This window comes from Nestor notabilis, unplaced genomic scaffold, assembly GCF_000696875.1.
Source record: "Nestor notabilis isolate BGI_N333 unplaced genomic scaffold, ASM69687v1 scaffold29342, whole genome shotgun sequence".
Taxonomy (NCBI): domain Eukaryota; kingdom Metazoa; phylum Chordata; class Aves; order Psittaciformes; family Psittacidae; genus Nestor; species Nestor notabilis.
Genome location: NW_009919214.1, coordinates 15,883 through 33,540, shown reverse-complemented (window position 1 = coordinate 33,540; position 17,658 = coordinate 15,883). Strand labels below are relative to the sequence as shown.

Sequence of the window (17,658 nt, the reverse complement as noted above, 5' to 3'; positions counted from 1 at the left end):
CCTGCTGCTCTTAAAGGTGCAGTAGTTACTAGCAAGGTATAATGCCATAAAGAGAATATTGCATAGAACAGGGCATAGCTACCTACTTGTGTTGGCCATTGTCAGTTTTTGCTGTTGATTGTGTAGATTTTGGCTTATATAAGTTGTAATAGGTGATGAAGTTGATCTGAAGATTAACCTCTTGATGTTGCTGCTTTGATTTTCCTCCTCTCCTCCCACCCCCAAATGTCAAGCCCATTACAATTTTGGACCATCACTGCATTGTTCATTTCCTGCTACCTACACATTGCTGCTTCCTGGTACCAGTGAAGGCCTGACCTACTCCCCACCCATCATTCCTGAACATGCAGTATTTTTGCCTTTGAATGTGGGATCATTGCCGTAGTACTTGTGGCATTCTTGAAATGTCCTTACAGCATGGAGGAATGGAAATGCACTGAGTTTAATTGCTTGCAGATGGAAAGTTTTTAGGACAAACACTTTGTGAATATGCCCAAACCCAGGGTAACAACAGGTAACAAGCACAATGAAAACTTTTCCCTTTGGCAAAATTTGTTTTGAATCTCAGCCTGGAACTAAAAAGAGGAAAGACCCATGAAAGGGCAAGTTCCCAAGAATAACTTCCTTAATGACCTTGAAGCTATCTCTCTGCAGAAACCATTACTAAATTACTCCTTTTTGTTCTTGAGCTCATTTTAGTGGCTTAACAGAAACAGGCTCAAAATCAAAATTGCTGTTTTCTTCTTTGATGCCAAAAGGTTGGCTGCTCTTGAATGTGGATCAGATGCTGCAAAAACACTGAGCTGCTTCTTTGTGGCATAGAGTTCCTTGGCTACTTTTTCAATCTACTGAGAGTTGGGGGCATAGCTCAGTAAATTGCATTACAATATTAATGCAGTATTAATTATGCATGTGATATTAATACAAGCAGATAATGGAATGCACTAAGAACATCTTAAACTATTCAGACTATTTATGAGGAGTCTGATCTGCACTGCCATCTAAGAAAATGCAGTGGCAACTCCAGCCTTTGGGATCTATAAGGTGATACTGAAGTATCGCCTTACACATTCCTTTTGCACAAGCAAAGATAACTTTTTATCTGGGTTATTATCTCCCTGTGCTTTGGAAAAAGGGCAGTGTTTTCCATCTGTGCTTAAGTAATGTACTTACTAACAAACCATGACCTACCAAAGGAGTAAATTTTGTTCTTGTAGATGCTATTGTACATCCATGACCGCATTGATGTTGACTACACGAGAATGAAAGCAACATTTACCCATTTGCCCTTAAAACTTTCTTCAGTTGATGCTTTTATAATCTTCCTGTTCTGCTGTAAAGTAGAGGTTACTAGAACTTCATTTCTTTTTGAAGAGAATTGACGCAGTATAATGGTCTTACAGGTTTTGAATGCACTGGATGAATTGGGTGATTTTCTACAACTGAAATATTCCCGGTATTCCAAGGCATCTCATCCTGCACTGTATGAAGAAACTAGGCTTGAACTTGAAGATTAAGTTTTCCACCCATGAAGAGAACATTATGATGTTATAAAAGGGAGGAAAACCCGAAAACTAAAAAATACGAATGCATTTCTCCCCTTCTAAGGACAATTTTTGTTTCTCAGTTAATTGAAAGGAGGGGAAGCTCGGGTGTTGCATCTTATTGTATCAAAGTTCTGTATTCAAGAGACTGAAATATTGATACAGATTTGCCTCCCCAGGAGATCTGTCCTTCTTACGGTATTTTTGATGCAGAATGAATGCATCCATTGATCGAGTTGCTAACATACAGCTTTTGTTATATGGCCCCTTTTTATGAAGAGGCTTAGGTAGTCTTAATTGTGACTGAAATAATAAAGTTCAAAAACTGTATGGATTCCAGTGTAGTATGGTAATATAGCTGAGCTTCATCAGTGAGATTGACTTTTATCTCTTAAAGAGCATAAATCAAGACATCGGTGTGGACTGCTACAGAGGAAGGAGCGGAAAGTCGCCTCTTTAACTAAGTCTCCCTACCACGCATTTCTACAAGGACAGAAAACATTAGAAAAAGGCTAATGCTGAGAACAAGAAAAGTAGCCTGATCAGATCATGTATTTCTGGCAGCGGATTATGGGAAAGGGAAAATGCCTTCTCCTCTCCACAGACCCTTTCTCAGCCGCTTAAATACTCTGTAAGCTTCATAATGTACAAAAACTTGAGCTTGGACACAAACAGAAATGCTTTTCTGCTAGCACATTTGACCTACAGCCTATCACATCTTATCACAATCGAAGTTTTTCAGCAGGCTTGCTCCCTTTTCGTGTGGCAGCAGTAAATAATTTTAATAACCATTTAACTTTCCCGTAAAAACCTTGATCAAAACAGTCAGATACTTGCAGTTCACAAACTGCAGATGACATTTATGGGCCCATTCCTAAGTTTCTTGAACTAGTTATGGGCTTAATAAATTCACTAACAAGTACATAATGCTCAAGCTGTTAGTCATACAGAATGTGAAGTTCAAGATACCATAAGCAGTTCTGCCACCTGTAAAGCTGAAAGCCTTCCCATTCCTAAATGTGCTGGACTCAGCCACTTAATAACATTTCTCGAATTATTCTTGTCTGGTTTATGCCTCTTGGGGATTGTTGACTTGCAGACTTTTTTGAGTGGTTTGTTTTTCAACTAATTAATTATGGAAGATGTCCTTGTCCCCCTTTCCACTGCCTGAGTGACAAAGGCTCAAAGATACTTGAAGGAATTGTTACAGCCGGCAGTTCCCCTGCAATGCCTGCAGCCGTGTTATGATCAGCCTTATGTGGGCTGAGTTGCTTGAAGGAGAATGGAGGCTTTTTCCCTTTTTTGCAGTGTTGAAAAGTGGTTCTGCAGCTTTAAGAATGAACTCCAAACAATTCCACGCTATCAAATGTCATTGTAAACACATCAGATGAGAGATGTTTAGCTTTCTGTTGCACAGATGTACCACACTTTCATGTTCTCTTGAAAGCTGTGGTGTAAACTTAACCCACAGCTGCAATATTAGATTTAAGAACAGAACAATTAAATTGTGGAGTACCAATTACACTATATTACTCCCTGCTTGTTAAAGCAGCTTTCAGGATATAACAAGGCTGATTGGTTACGAGGGCCCATTTTTTGTTGGATTTTTGTTGTTGTTGTTGTTGTGCAAGTTAATAAAAATCCAGTGGTGCTATAACTTTAAGAATTGATTACAACACATTCCATAATATCAAATGTCGGCTTTAGGAAACATATATCAAGGGCTGGGGGAGGACTAAATGGTGTCATATGATTCTTCACTTTGGTAGACGGACTTGAAAAACACTGCAGAGGTTCAAAGGAGCTGTGGATAAGAGCAAACTTGCTGTATAAATGTTAAAATAAGCACAGGACAAGGAGAAAATAGGAAATGTGAACTTTGTCTTGGAGTAAGCTGGCAATTGGTGATGTATGGCTTTGTTACATACAGGGTGAGTGCTCTTACTGTGAAGGAGAGGGGTTGAGCAATTTCTGCAACCTGTTCCTCGAGGAAAAGTACTGAATTTGATAGATTGTGTTTTGATCTCTGTTGCCGAACATCTGCGACCAGATCCTCAGTTGACTTCTGACCTTCCATCTTGGGGTATACGGCCATAGTTTATATTTCAGCAAACACTATTACACGTGCTGTTGCAAGCAACACGCTATTTCCCTCAAAGAGAGGCCTGAGATTGATTAAACTACAGAGTGATCACTTTTTGTCCCCCTATAGGGGAATGTTTTCAGTCTAAAGCCGAATTCTTCCTGCCCTCAGAACATTACTCTCTCTCATATTAAGGAGACAGGACAGCTATTTTTCAGAGACTGTCAGTTGATTTATTATGTGCTCTCTTCTGATTTCTTCCATCCCTTACGCATTAGAGAAAGTACAGGCTGACTACCCCTGGGCTTGGGGAACAGTTAGGGAGAAATCCCTGCTCCACTTGTGCAATAATAAAACTCCCAGGAACTATAGACTTCTAGATTTTCCCCATGAGGCTTATTTATGGTCTGGCACTGGCTTTTCCACCAGCGTAATTTCAGTGGAATTTTTTCAGATTTACATCCATTATAAGAGATTTAGAGTTGATCAGTACTTGGAGACTCTGTTTTAGCTAGCTTAAATAAAAAACCCAGTGGAGTACTTATTAGGGAATTAGCACATCTAGCATAAGGCTCACGTATTTCCTAGAAAGTACTCCATCTTCAGGCATGCGTGTTCTCAGGAGACGTAGTTCTCTGTAATCGTTTTATAAGGTTTTGAAGAAGAACTGCCTTCAATAAATAAAAAATGCTCAAGTTGTCATATTTTAATCCAGTGGAAATGCAAGTATAATTACACTAATTTTTTGTTGGCAAGCTGCAATTCCAGCATATTGTTATCTTACATAAAATCTTAACTGACCTTCATGCTACGGGATGCCTCGAGATTTGTCTGACAGAGTATCTGAATTGTTTGCCCTTTCTTGAACCTTTATCCCACCTCATCTTTTAGAAAGCCTTCATTTCCTGACGTTATCAAACTTGTCAAGGTGGTTCTCCATCCACTTCTCCTGCCTCTCTGTGCTGTTCTCTCTGTTCTGCTAGTTTCTGTCATCTGAGTCTAGGGGAAAGCACGCTGGCAGCTGCAGAGGATCTGAAATTAACAGTTGGCTTTTTAGGCACTGCCTGGCTCTGCCTGCTTTTCCTGGTATCCTCATCAGCTCCTGCACACTTTAATCTTTCCTTTCCAAATAAAAATTTCCTACTGATGGTGCTATATTTCTAAGCTGAACCGAATCTGAACTGTCCAAGCTGTTGAACCAAGAATGGGCTTGATCTATCACTCATGCAGATCAGGTTAAAACTTGCTTTGAAGTCAATACTGTTGGTTTAAAACTAGTGCAACCATGAGAGCAACCTGTCAGCATGAGGTGAGCTGCCTACATTTGTTTCAGAGGTGTTTGAACACTGATGTTTCTGGACTGTTTCACAGCCGCTGCTCTTCACAGGGGACCAAGATATGGGAGTGGATTTACTTAAGGTAGGATTTCAATTTTCTTTTTCTTTTTTCTGGGTTTTTTTTTTTGTTTTTTTTGTTTTTATCCCCAAAACATGTTTGGTTGAAGGTGTTTCCCTGCTCTGCTGGGACAGGGAACAAAATAACGATGTAAGAAAAGCAATCTACACTAAAGGTGTTTGTGTATTTCTGAGACTGCTTAGAAATCCAGCAGAGATTCTCTAATATGTGATCTGCTTTTTATTTGTGCATAAAGTTTAATTGTTCTTCAAATTAAAACCCAGATCAGGACCAAAGTTTAAAGAAACCACACCACCAGCTGAGAAATGACAGATGTCATTCCACTGTTGGTAGCTGAACATTTGAGCCTCTAGATGCCTTCAAAATAAGTATCTAGGTGTTTCCCTCACTTACTCACAAATCCAGTGCTGTTCGTGCTCACTGCAGACCAGTCACAAAATCATGGAATCATAGAATGGTTTGGGTTGGAAGGGAGCTTAAAGCTCATCCAGTTCCAACCCCTGCCACGGGCAGGGACACTTTCCACTAGAGCAGGTTGCTCCAAGCCCCTGTGTCCAACCTGGCCTTGAACACTGCCAGGGATGGGGCAGCCACAGCTTCTCTGGGCACCCTGTGCCAGCGCCTCAGCACCCTCACAGGGAAGAACTTCTGCCTAATATCTAATCTAAATCTAACCTCTTTCATTTTAAAGCCATTCCCCTTGTCCTATCACTACATAGTCTTGTAAAAAGAGCTAATGAGAATCTCACTCTATCCATCAGTGAGACAGAGCTTCAGACCTGTCAGGATGATCGCAAAATCCCCATACAAGTGACCACACAGAATAATAATTCAGCACCATCAGATCGTGAGTCTGGAGTCTAAATCACAGTGGTTGCTCAGCAGTTACTTAGGAGGTAAGTGTGTTTCTTTTCACACATGTAGTATGTGACTGACAAAAGGGAGCAATGGCAAAGTCATTTATATCACATGCTAATCAAATGAAAAGGGGAATGTAAATGCACAGGATCTGTGGAGAGACATGGTGGGCCCGGAGATTTATATTAGATCCAGTTTTGTGCAAGTGTTACAGCAGTTGTTAAATCTTTTTAACCATCCAGGTGGAAAACTTGGTCTTTAATGTCAAAATAGTGACTGTGAAGCAGGCAGAGAGAGATACTGTACCCTCTGCCTTACTCCAGATTGTTCATGATGAGAAGGCAGTGTAGATAGGGAGCCATAACAGATGTCCCTGAAGTTTGCTTTTCTATCACCTCCACTTAAACTGTCTCAAACGATTTGCTAAGAACATGAGTTGGTTCTAGTACCTTGTGGATAGGCCAAGGTATATGTACCCTTTAGTTTCTGGAGCGTAGAACTGGTCTCTTATGCCACAGTGTGAAGTACCATCATGTTTGTTGCCTTTATCTTCGGTAGCTCCATTTCCACTCACAGTACAGCAAGCAGTACATCTATCTTACAAGTTCAGAGCACAGCATAAAGTGCCCACCTAAGCTTACTAGGGTCCAGAATAACCCCATATGGCTCATGGCACTGTAGTGAGTACATGTTTCTTCACACAGGCTGGCTTTTGTTGTGTGGCAGATAGTCGCTTGTCTGAAGCTGGTTCTTCATCTTTTGACCTCTCCAGCAGCTGTTCTGGAATAGCACAGAAGTGATGAAATCGGTGGGGACATTTCAAAAGTGTATCTTCCCCTGTGTGTTTCCTGGAGCTTGCTCTGACACAAGTATCCTGCGTGTGTCCTACTCTCCTCTTGTTGTTACGACACAAACCTCGTGATGACTTGGCTCTCTGCACTGTGCAGAAACTGGTTTGCGCTTTGCTGGGGATCCTACTTTCATGTGGGAGCTGATTTTCCAAAAACCCTGACACCAAGGATGCAGCTACTCTCAGCCAGAGTGGTCAGAAGAGGGATGATATTCTTCATAGTTCCTGGACCATCTATTTACACTTTGTCACTTCCTGACCATCCTGACACAAACGCTCTGACTCCCATTGCACACTCCAATATCTACATTTTAAAAATTGCTCTGCACTGTAGCCTATGGACCAGAGCTCTAAACTGGATGCAAGAGACCCAGTTCTGATCTGCCTCTGCTCTGCTAAGTAATTGCAGATGAGACACATTAAGTTCCTCATTTCTATCCCTCTGTAAAACTGTGATAGTGACCCTGATTTCTTTGTAAAGCACAAAGTTGAACTGATGAGAAGAGCTACAAAAGACCTAAGTGTTGTTACTATCTGAGTGATCTTTTAATCTCCACATCTCAGGACTTCCCCATTAATCCTCCAAATGTCACGAGTACCCTGTTTACCAGACCTAGTGTACGAGACAGTCCAATGATGAAAACTAATTATAAATCAGAAAAAAATACTGGAAAACAGATTCTTTGAACATTTTCACTCTGTGCAGGCTTTGTCCGTGTCTCACTACAAGTGATGCCAGTTGGATTAGGAAGCTTTTTCAAATGTGAATTTATAATTTCAAAGATTTGCAGCCAAGCCTTTCCAGTTTGTTAAAATGTAATTAGTGTCTGCTTGTTAATATGATGTTCATTGATTTTTAAAGTACACAGACTTCAAAGCTAGAAATAAATAAATAAAAAGAGAGATAATTCAAACCAGAGTGGAACAGCTTGGACAGTTTTACTCTTTTGCCAGGATCCCAAAGCTGTTGTGTTCAAACAATGCCACAGTTTGAGTGGAAATGTGAAGATTAAATCCAAACCCTGCGTGTCAGCTTTTTTGCAAATGACTATCCAGGATTTCAATAAAATGTCCAACCACCATAGATCATATTGCAGGGATTTTATTGCTTGACAGCTTGTGATAGTCTCCTGTTTCTCTAATATGTATCACAAACCAATGCACCAAGCACCTAGGAAGTATCAGTGGAATTTTGGTACGTAACTGTTAGGTCCTTTTGAAGAGTAATTGGAACTGGACAACAGAGGAAAGGGTTCACAAAGATGATGGATGGTTGCAAAATCTCCCAGTTGCACATGAGTGTGGTGTGGCACATGATGGAAGGTACGTAAGTAAGTATGAAATGTCATTTGACCACGGTCATGGAGGAAATGATGTAAGCTCTAAAGAGGCAAGTGGAGGTAACTTGAAATTCATACAGGAGTTCGAAGATGTGAGTGAGGAATACCCTGAAGGGACAGCAGAAGCAACACAAGAGCACGACACCTTCTGAAGAAGAAGGCCTGGAGAATAGAAAGGTGGGAATCGATATGAGTGGGAGAACCCTACTAAGTTCAAGAGAGAGGATGAAATTAGCTAGTGCAGGAGAGAGGAAGCTGAGCAACAAATCTGTTCAACTGGAGAAAGAAACAATTCAGAAGCAAAGAAGAAAGGAAGGGAAACTACCCCCCAAAGACAAAATGACAAGACAGTAGAGACAGCCAGGATTGAGACTCCACGGGGGAGATTGAAGGGGGAAAGAAAAGACAGACTGATTCTCAGACAAGAGGGAGAGAAGAGGAGATCCCACCACATCAGAGTGACATGGATGTTCATGACAGCAGACAGGTCCCTTGATTGTTTAGAACAATGGAGGAACAATGTGGAGCCAAAAAGCAAAGAGATGCCTTGTTCTTCCATAACTAGGAATGATAGTTGTGAACCAGTGAACCAAAGAACCAAACCAAAAGAAAACCAAAGTGAACCAAAGAAAATAAAACAAGCTGATAGAAACAAGGATTGTCTTCTATTCAGGACAAGTGCAAGTGTGGAAACAGGTCAAGGACAATGCTTTAAGATAGAGGTGCTCTGGAAGTTTTTCCACAGAACTTTTTCAGTCCCAATGGAAAATTATAAGAAAATAAAAAATGTTTTATTTCTTCAGAACTAGCTCTGCGAAGGGTATTTGGGCATGTTTGATCACTGAGAGGCAAACAGCTAAAGCAGATTCTTCTCTGAGGGTGGTCTCCAATTGGCCACTTGTGATACTGGTCTTACAGGACTGAATTGGCAACAGTGAGTAAAGCCAGCTTTTAAGTGTAAAATAGGGAGAAACGAGCACAAGAGCCCTGTCTGATCTTCATGCTGGATTTTAACAGATGGGAAAAGAAATATCTTGGTAGTGAATATAGCAAGGGATAATGGGCCTCAAAAGAATAAAGGCACACTGAGAGCAAAGGCTTCATTCTGTGCTGGTCCCAATATATGAAGATATTGGTTTCCAAAGGTTTTGAAATTGCCGTTCACTTCATAATTGCAGATTTTCTGTGTGATGCCATCCATGGTGTGCACAGAAGGAGGTCAGCTGTGTGATAACATCTAAGCTTTGATTTCTGTATTGTATACAATGTAAGTGTTCTGGTCTCTTTCTGTTCTTTGAAAATCAAGGGGCCACCTAAGTTTTAAAGTGGCTTCATAGTCATGCCAGACAGTACTGACAGGAGATGTAGTCAGTGAAAAGACTTTACCAAGGAGTAAAAAAGAAAGTGGAAAAGGATGGAGAGAAATCCTTCCATTCAGGATTGCCCAACTGCTTTAGAAAATGCTTTTTGTAACAGTCTCCTAATCTGAGTCTTGTCATGTCACCACATGAGGCTGCAGACATGGCTTGATTTGAGCCATTTCAGTAGTAAGTCTTCATTACCTTGGTTCACTTCGACTGAACCAAGAGCGTAGACAGAAACATCTCTGTAGACAGGCAACAGATAGAAGACTGTAAATAGAAGCAAAGTTTAGGCAATGGTAACTTTCAGATGAGGGATGATGTTGATGACCACGAGGGAGCAGCAACTACTTTCTTTGATACTTCTGAAGCCAGCAGAGATACTTGTCCATGGATTTGTCCATGAATGCAGCACACTTACTGCATTTAAGTCATTTACAGAAGTTGAAATCAGCAGCAGCCAAAATAACGGTCCGTGAAGAATGGAGAGCTCAGAAGCTTTGAATGTGGAGTTAGGATCTTCTCTAAGTCAGATTTTATTTTAAAATTGATCTTGGGGATTTGCATCTCAGTGGTGTCACAGGGGGGAGTCTTGGGGAAGAGGAGCTGGTAGGAAGAATGTTCTCAAGCCAGCTGGATAAGTAGTCCTCTCAATCTGGATATAAGAAGTAAGCTCATGTAGGTACAGGTCAAATGGCAAAGAAAAGCAATGCCATGGCAAGAAAGAAGAGGCATGAAGTGAGAACTATGAAGTGTCAGCCTGAGAGATATGTTGCAAAGGTAATGAAAGGAAATCATAATGGGTCTGTTAGCCATAAAAAGAGAAGCAAAGAAATGAGTCATGATGTTGTGAAGTTGGGGAATTTACTGCATATGGATGACGGTGGCAAAAAAAAGTCAAAGATTTGGTTATGAATGTGCCCTGAGGAGCCCAGCATGAGGGCAGAAGTGTGATGCAGCACTGGCTGATCTGCCCTTGAAACAGAACCTGCAGCACTGAGATGTACAGAGTAAATGAGTGAGAAATCTACAAAAAAAAAAATGCAAAAGGCAATGTTGGGAAGACTTAAAATAATTAAGGGAAAAAAATTAGTGTGGATCCAAACACCCTTAAAATCACTGATACTGTGAAACTGAAGACCTGTAAGGGTGATCAAGAGCGTGCTTAGGCAACACACAATGAAAATTTGCCCAGGGAAGAGAAGTTGTAAGGTGGGTCAAAATCAGTCAGCAAAGGATTAGATAACGCACTCAAGGGAAGAACGAAGGGATAAAGTGATGCTAGGTATAGCGGATTGGATTTGAGGACCCACAAGGCCCTGTCCAACTTAATCATCTACGATTCCATAGAGACAGCAATGAAAGACCTGCATTGTCTCCCTGAGAACTAATTTCGTTAGGTATGAGCTTAGATCACGTATTACAAACAGGTCTCTCTTATGTACGGTTCTAGTTTGGAGTTTGCAGTGATTGATGGAATCATTAAAACGTCATCACTGAAACACACAAGAATTTTCTGTTCAAAAATAAATAAATGACGACAGAAACAGCAAAAGAACCTTCTGATTTTCTTGCTGATTCTCCCTGCAGCTTAATATGGTTCAGGAGACTTCTTGGTGGGAGAGAGAGGAGACAGGATAAGAAAGGATTAGCAGAGGATATCAGCATTTCATTTAGATCTTTGGCTGCCTGGTTGCTCTTACATTCTACCTCCCAGTATCATTGTTTTTCTGAATGTCACACAGGTATCTTTTTGGTGCTGAATAATGTTTATCCTGTGATCTCCCATTTAGTTTGGAAAAGACACTTGGCCAGATTCTCAGGTAGTGATAACTGAGCTTTATTGTACACATGTAAGCACTTGAAGATCCAGCCCACTGGATTCCTGCTTGTACAGCTGGACTGTCTGTTTAAAGCCAAATGAGTTGGTATAGAAAGATTTTCTCCACAGAATTTGGCTGTCAGCCTCGTGACAGTATGTTACAAGTAGATCCCATGGGCCAAATTAATTGTAGGATTCTACTGATGTCAGTGATGTTACCCCAAGTGTGAATGTGGCCCCATTGTTCTAAGGCTAATAGAGAACTTTTTTTTTTAATGAAAGTGAATCATAAAGTATTCTCAGATTTTCATCTGGTTTTGCTTATAGTAATTATCCTTTCCTGGAGCTGAATAGTAAAGAAAATACTCATATTCTCCAGCGTCTGGTATAAATCGCAGGGCTTGTTTGCTGCAGCCCAAGACACGAGCTACGGACAGAAAGTGATGCATTTGCCCATTTGTGTATGGACAGAGTTAGCCACTTTCTCCATGTGGAAAGCAGCACAGCAAAGGCTTTTAGAGTTCTCTAATATCAGTGCTGTATCAGTGAAACACATTGATTTTCAATGGCTTTTTATACTTTAGAAGAAAACTCTGCTGGCAACAAATGCATCAAGATAACATTGAATTCCACCCTTTGTTATCAATGGAGACAAAAGACATGTTCTTTTTAACAGGCTTCCATTTTTTGCAATAACATCTGTAAGGCTCACAGAATTAATGCTACAAGAGGGAGCCAGTGTATTTGTGCTGACAGCTTGCACCCAGTTAGGTCAGAGATGATGTGGGATGTAATTCCAGTAAAATTAGCTGAGCCAGGTAGTTATTACAGGTGGTTGCTACTCCTGATCTGAAGAACACACCTGAGGGAAAGCACAGCTGGGACTCTGCTGCTGTCATTTTGGAGAGACAGGCTGGCTATCTCTGCCTGTCCACTGGGGATTTCACTCGCAGTGTATCACAGCTAGTGCTCCCAGATTTGTGTTAATAATCTCTGTGTAGGAATGTCAAGAACCAGAAGGGTCTGGCTGAACTATTGTGTCACTGTTCAGCACAATCTTTCCTTTACAAAGTTGAGGAACATCAATGAAAAAGCTTCAGTGGAGACAGGACATGTCCTGAGACACCATATAAGGAGCAGAAGGAACTTCACAGGGCATAAACTTACAGACAAACTTTAAGGCACAAAGTCTATAGCTGGAGCTCTCTATCCCTCTCTAAACCACTGGGAGTCCTCACATACTATTGTTGACCAAAGCTTTCAGTAAATTTTGTATTGCCTTGGAATAGGTGCCAGACAGAGCTCTTGATTTACAAAAAGGCATCAAATAGTTTGAAACTTTGACCTTCTGAATAAATGTTTAAAGAAATGGGTGTGAAAATGAAGAATGTGGAGCTGGTATTGCCTCTCAAGCTTAGGAATCTGTCTCTGCAGGTATGTTTGAGGCTTCAACTGGGGAAACCAACCTTCAGAGTTCACAAGAACTGAAAGAAACCATGATGTAGAACGAGTTCTTTCTCTCAGATCTCAGTGGCCACTACCCTAATGCACTCCAGCAGGGTATCTGGCCCTCTGGATGTTTGATGAAGAATAAAGACCAGTTCTACCTCTGTGGTGTTGAGAGTGGGAGTTATTCTTGAAAGCGAAATGCTGATGTTGGATCAGCCCTAAAAGTAGTGGTGAAAGCTATTCTGTTATTATGCAATTTTCTTTTCTTTCTGTTGTGAGTAGGGGTGGAAGAAAATGCACAAAGATTGACCCTGTGCCCATGTAAACAGTGTATCTGTGAAGACCATACTTGATGAAAGGAAAATTATGTCCTAAGCAAACAGATACGATGTGTCCTAACAAAAAAGACTAAAGGGATTTCTAGCTCTAGATATGTTTGGGGGTTGGTTGGTTGTTTTTCACAAGAATGAAGGAAAGCAGCTGAATATACTGTAAATCTGTGGAGAGTCTCTTTTTAAAGACAGATCATTCACCAAAGAGGTCTCTCTTGCTGGATTTCTCCTAATTTGGTATGTGTCCCTGCCCATGGTAGGGAAGATTGGAACTTGATGATCTTTAAGGTCCCTTCCAACCCAAACCATTCTATGATTCTATAATGTTTAAGTACCCTTTTCCCTCCAGAGTTAAGGATCTGATTTCAGATGGGTTTAGTGTCTAAGACAGAATTTTCATTAGAATAGATTTCCACCCAGTGTACATAGGAGAAATGTCAAGTGGACATAGCTGCATGTATTCGGGGCATACTTCACACTGTTCCTCAGAGGTGTATTTATGCCTGCTGCTCCTTGGTGCCTAGGAACACTCTTTGCCATCTGTTTAGCTGTCAGGTCTTCAGAGAGCACTCTGTGACTTTAGTGCAACTCTACTGTCCCATCAAAATGGCTCCATGTGTGCACAGCCTCAAAATACAGGAGTGTGAAGGAAGAGGCAATTCATTTACAGTGGTAGGGAAAAGCTTAAGACCATCCCTCTCTACCGGCAAAGACTGCCTCCCAGTGATGCAGTGATGTTCTCCTGAAGGATGAATAGTTACCTCCATTTTTAACTGGTCAGGTGATGCTCTGTTACCCTTAAAAATGGTTGAAGCTGGAGCAAAGCTTTCCTAATGAAACTCAAAACCAGGTAAAACTGACTACTTAGAGAGGTCTAATAAAGTCTTGCAGTTCAGGCTGGTGGTGCTGTATGTGCAAGCTGGCAGGAGTTTAGCATGAACACAGGGAATTTACTGCAGCAGGTGGAAGCCAGGCAGTGCTTGGTGAGGCCACATCATGCTGCTGCTGGAGTCGACACAACTCAGTAATCTGACATTGGAGATTTTAGATGGACTTAAATTGTAGAAATTGAATGTAGTTCTAAGGAAGATGAATACATCAGAGTCAAAACCAGGACAGGTTACTAACCCGCAGAAGCAAATATTACCCATTTCCATACTGATCAGGTTGAAATCAAGTTGTTACAACGTTGTTCCCACACCTCAAGGATGATCTTTTTCTTTTCTCTTGCTTTTAAGAGTCTGTATTTTATATCAATATCTCTTGTGGACCCCCTTCCTTCATAAGGTATCAGGGAAATTCCAGACAGCTAGAAGTGAACATATGTTTCATTCTTTTAGAAGGATGAATGAGGTGATCCCCTTTTTCCAGCCTCCCCAAGTAAATATAGGCCAGTTAACCCGATGTCAATTCTGCGATGACTGCAAGAAAACCAGATTAACAAAATAGTCCACATCTACTTAAAGAGATTGTGCCATAAATGACACCAGTCAGTATGGTTTTGGTAATAGAAATGACAGCACGAAACAGTTTTAAAATGTCACTACTCAAAATGTTGCAGATATTAAATGAGTAAACTGATATAACAGAAGGATATCAGGAGGGTATTTTTATCAAGGTTCTGCAATGATTTGTTCTTGCCCTCAGGCTATTCATTATTGTTATCAAGGATTTGAAAGAAAAAGCAAATAAATTAGCTGCTGGAAGAGTTGCAGATATGCCATAGTGGTAAATACACAAGACAGGTCAAGTCTGCGAGGCAAACTGCACCCCTTGGTGAATGCGACTCCTCTGAACATGTGTTTTAAACCAGCAAAATGCAAGGTCATACATTGGAGAACAAAGTTTACAGATGACAGTTTATGTCCTGGAAGCAGTGACTGAAAGCCTTGGCCCAGATACAGGCTGTGGGCTTTGTTAATACATACATGGGGAGAGATTAAATCCAATCCCAGCCAGTAAAATCTATGTTAAATCTAATGGGTCATTCTCATTAGCCAGACCATTCAGCTCTCAGCCACTGTACAGGCTGCAGTGAAAGTCTGCCTGCTTGGGGCAATCTTTGCCCATTTTCCCACTAGTTAGAAAATGGCAGAATATACCTGATTTTGAACTTGAAACTTCGATGGTTCTCTCTCTGAAATGCATTATCATCTGCAATGACCATCCTGCGTTTGTGAGCATTGCCAGTTATCACACCAATCACCTGACAAGAGGTCTAGTTTTAAGGCAGCTCTGCCAATTTTAAGTGAAGAAACGAGGCCCTGTGGAAATCAGAGAATTCAAAACATTGCTAAAGATCTGTTGGGTAAATGGTGCTGTTGGATTGGAAACGTTACTCTGAAGCTCATAAAACCTTCATATTGTTCTTCCTTTTACGTGAGAAAGAATTTGTCAAGTATTCAAATAGTAAGAAATGCCAGGATTGAGGTTACCTGTGCTAAAGTAATTTTCCTTGTGAGTGGGGATTAATTAGCTTCTCACTGCATGACTGCTATTGATTTTTCCACAAGTTCCCTGCCTTACTGATTTGCCGTTTGCGTTACTTTTAATACAGGCTCCTAAGTTCTATGTGACTTCCGAAAATGCAACAGGAGTTGTAAATCACTGGGGTGCTCTTAGAAAAAGTGATCCCACGGAGTCATCACCAAACAGGTAAGCTGCCAAAACTGAGCGCCAGCCAGCCCCAAAGGTGGGGATGTATCACAGATAGGGAGCCAAAAGGGATTTTCTTCCCCTCTTGGTCTTCCCTTCCTCCTTCATATAACACCAAGGTGGGTATCTCAAAGCCTGAGCAGGCTGGATTGGAGAGAGAACTAGCAGTGATAGCGAACAGAGCTTCCTGGTTGTGCCATAGGATGGGAATAGTCTACACTGCAATGATGGGTGGTCTTCAGTCCACAAGCAGAGGGCTCAGCAGAAGAAGCCTGGTTGCTACAGTGTGCTCTGCTGACAGTTCCCATTAACCACAGGAGAAGCTGCAACACTGGCGTGGTGACTATCAGGCCACTTCTATGCAGGTGCTTACTCACAGCCTGTCAGTGCAAACTTTGGTACAAATATTGGGAAAATGTACTGTTAAGCTCTGGAAATAGGCAGCACACACATACACACTTGCTCATGTCCATCTGCCTAGCAACTCCCCCAGATCATCTAATCTGGACATTCATCTGGTAGATGGTGAAGTGGTCACTTCCTCCCTCACCCAGGGCTGCAGTCTCTGCAGGATTCACTGGAAATGGTGTATTTTCCTCTTTGGGAAAGGCTTGTGGCTGGTGATTTGCACCGTTTGCCAGACTATCCTTGTTAAAGACTCATGCCTTTCCAGCACTGGTAAATAGCATCCTTTTTCTGCACTTCTTAACGAAGCTGAGTTCCCTCTGTTACCCAATGCTCCACATTCCTGCTGTACCCTTCTTTGCTTTCCCTGAGCTACAGCTTAGTCTTTCCTGCTGGCCTGATTAGCACCAGTTATATCAAACCTGAATCACAGCACAGTGTTTTTACTGAAAGAACCTCAAAGATCAATCAAACCTCCCACAGCTCCTGTGTGTGACAGCAAAGTAAAACCCGAGGAACAAGCTAGCCAAGCAACATTAGTTTAAAAGCTCAGCACCAGAGCACAGTGCTTATATTTCGTGGTGGCGACACATCCTTTCCTTTTGTTCTTTTTATTTTTCACTCTGGTTTGGACTATCTGGATTAACTGCAATGTTAGGTGTTCTCTCAGAAGGTGGCACATCACAGAGCCTAACTGCTCTTGCCCATCCCTTGTTCTTCCAATTGCAACTTCCTAGAAGATCTGAGCTATTCTCTTCTAAGCAGTGTCTTAGCACAAGAAGTGATTGAAGGGTTTTTAATCAAAATGACTCAAGGTGCTCATTTTCTCATGCAAGTGGATTTAGCTTTCTGAGGAAGTATGGCTGTGAAAGCCCTTCCAGTACACTGTTTTTCTTTGACTGTCTTCCAAGCTGATTTGCACTGCTACAACTCTTGCGTTGCAAAGGCAGGAAGGCTCTTGGATTTCCTGTCTTTACCAGATGAACATCACTTAGCATCCAGCCAGAAGGCTTGGTCAGGATGAAAACAATATTGAATTTTGCAGGTCTCATTTATTTAAGAGAGTAAAACGTCTTTCTTTTCAAAGTGCTTCTCTTTAGCTTTCATTTCCTGTGCACAGAGTAGCTTTGTCTTGAGTACAATAATTAAGTTGTTGACCTTCCTTAGAGGTCAAACATAGCTTCCCTTTAGAGAAAGATAAAAACAAGCAATAATAGATACTTTGACTGGTCTAAGATACTTGGTCTGCCTGTCTGTGATGTTGCTGTAATTTCTCCTGGATGTTTTCCCCAAGATAATTCAAGATGACAAACTGCTGATCCATTTATTCTGTTGGGCACACAGCATTTACTGAAGTTGTTTTTTCCCCATTCTTTATGAGAAAAAAATTACTCCATTGAAACTACATCAGAGTGTGAGGTAAGATACATACACTCTAATGAGAATGTTTCCTGTGATTTCAACATGACATTTTACTCTCTTAAATAATTTTTTTTTTTTTTGATTTTCTTCAATATCAAAGATACTAATGAAGAAGCCCAAA

The 17,658-nt window shown here is 41.1% G+C and overlaps 1 protein-coding gene across 1 annotated transcript in view; it reads left to right on the top strand.

The window, feature by feature from the left end:
- LOC104402298 (serine palmitoyltransferase 3-like) overlaps positions 1–1,869 on the top strand; it is a 4,095-nt gene extending 2,226 nt beyond the window's left edge. The window contains exon 3 of the mRNA XM_010010136.1: positions 1,404–1,869. Within this exon, the coding sequence (XP_010008438.1) occupies positions 1,404–1,517 (114 nt within the window). The 3' untranslated portion in view covers positions 1,518–1,869. The remainder of the gene's footprint in view (positions 1–1,403) is intronic.
- The last annotated feature ends 15,789 nt before the right edge of the window (positions 1,870–17,658 follow it).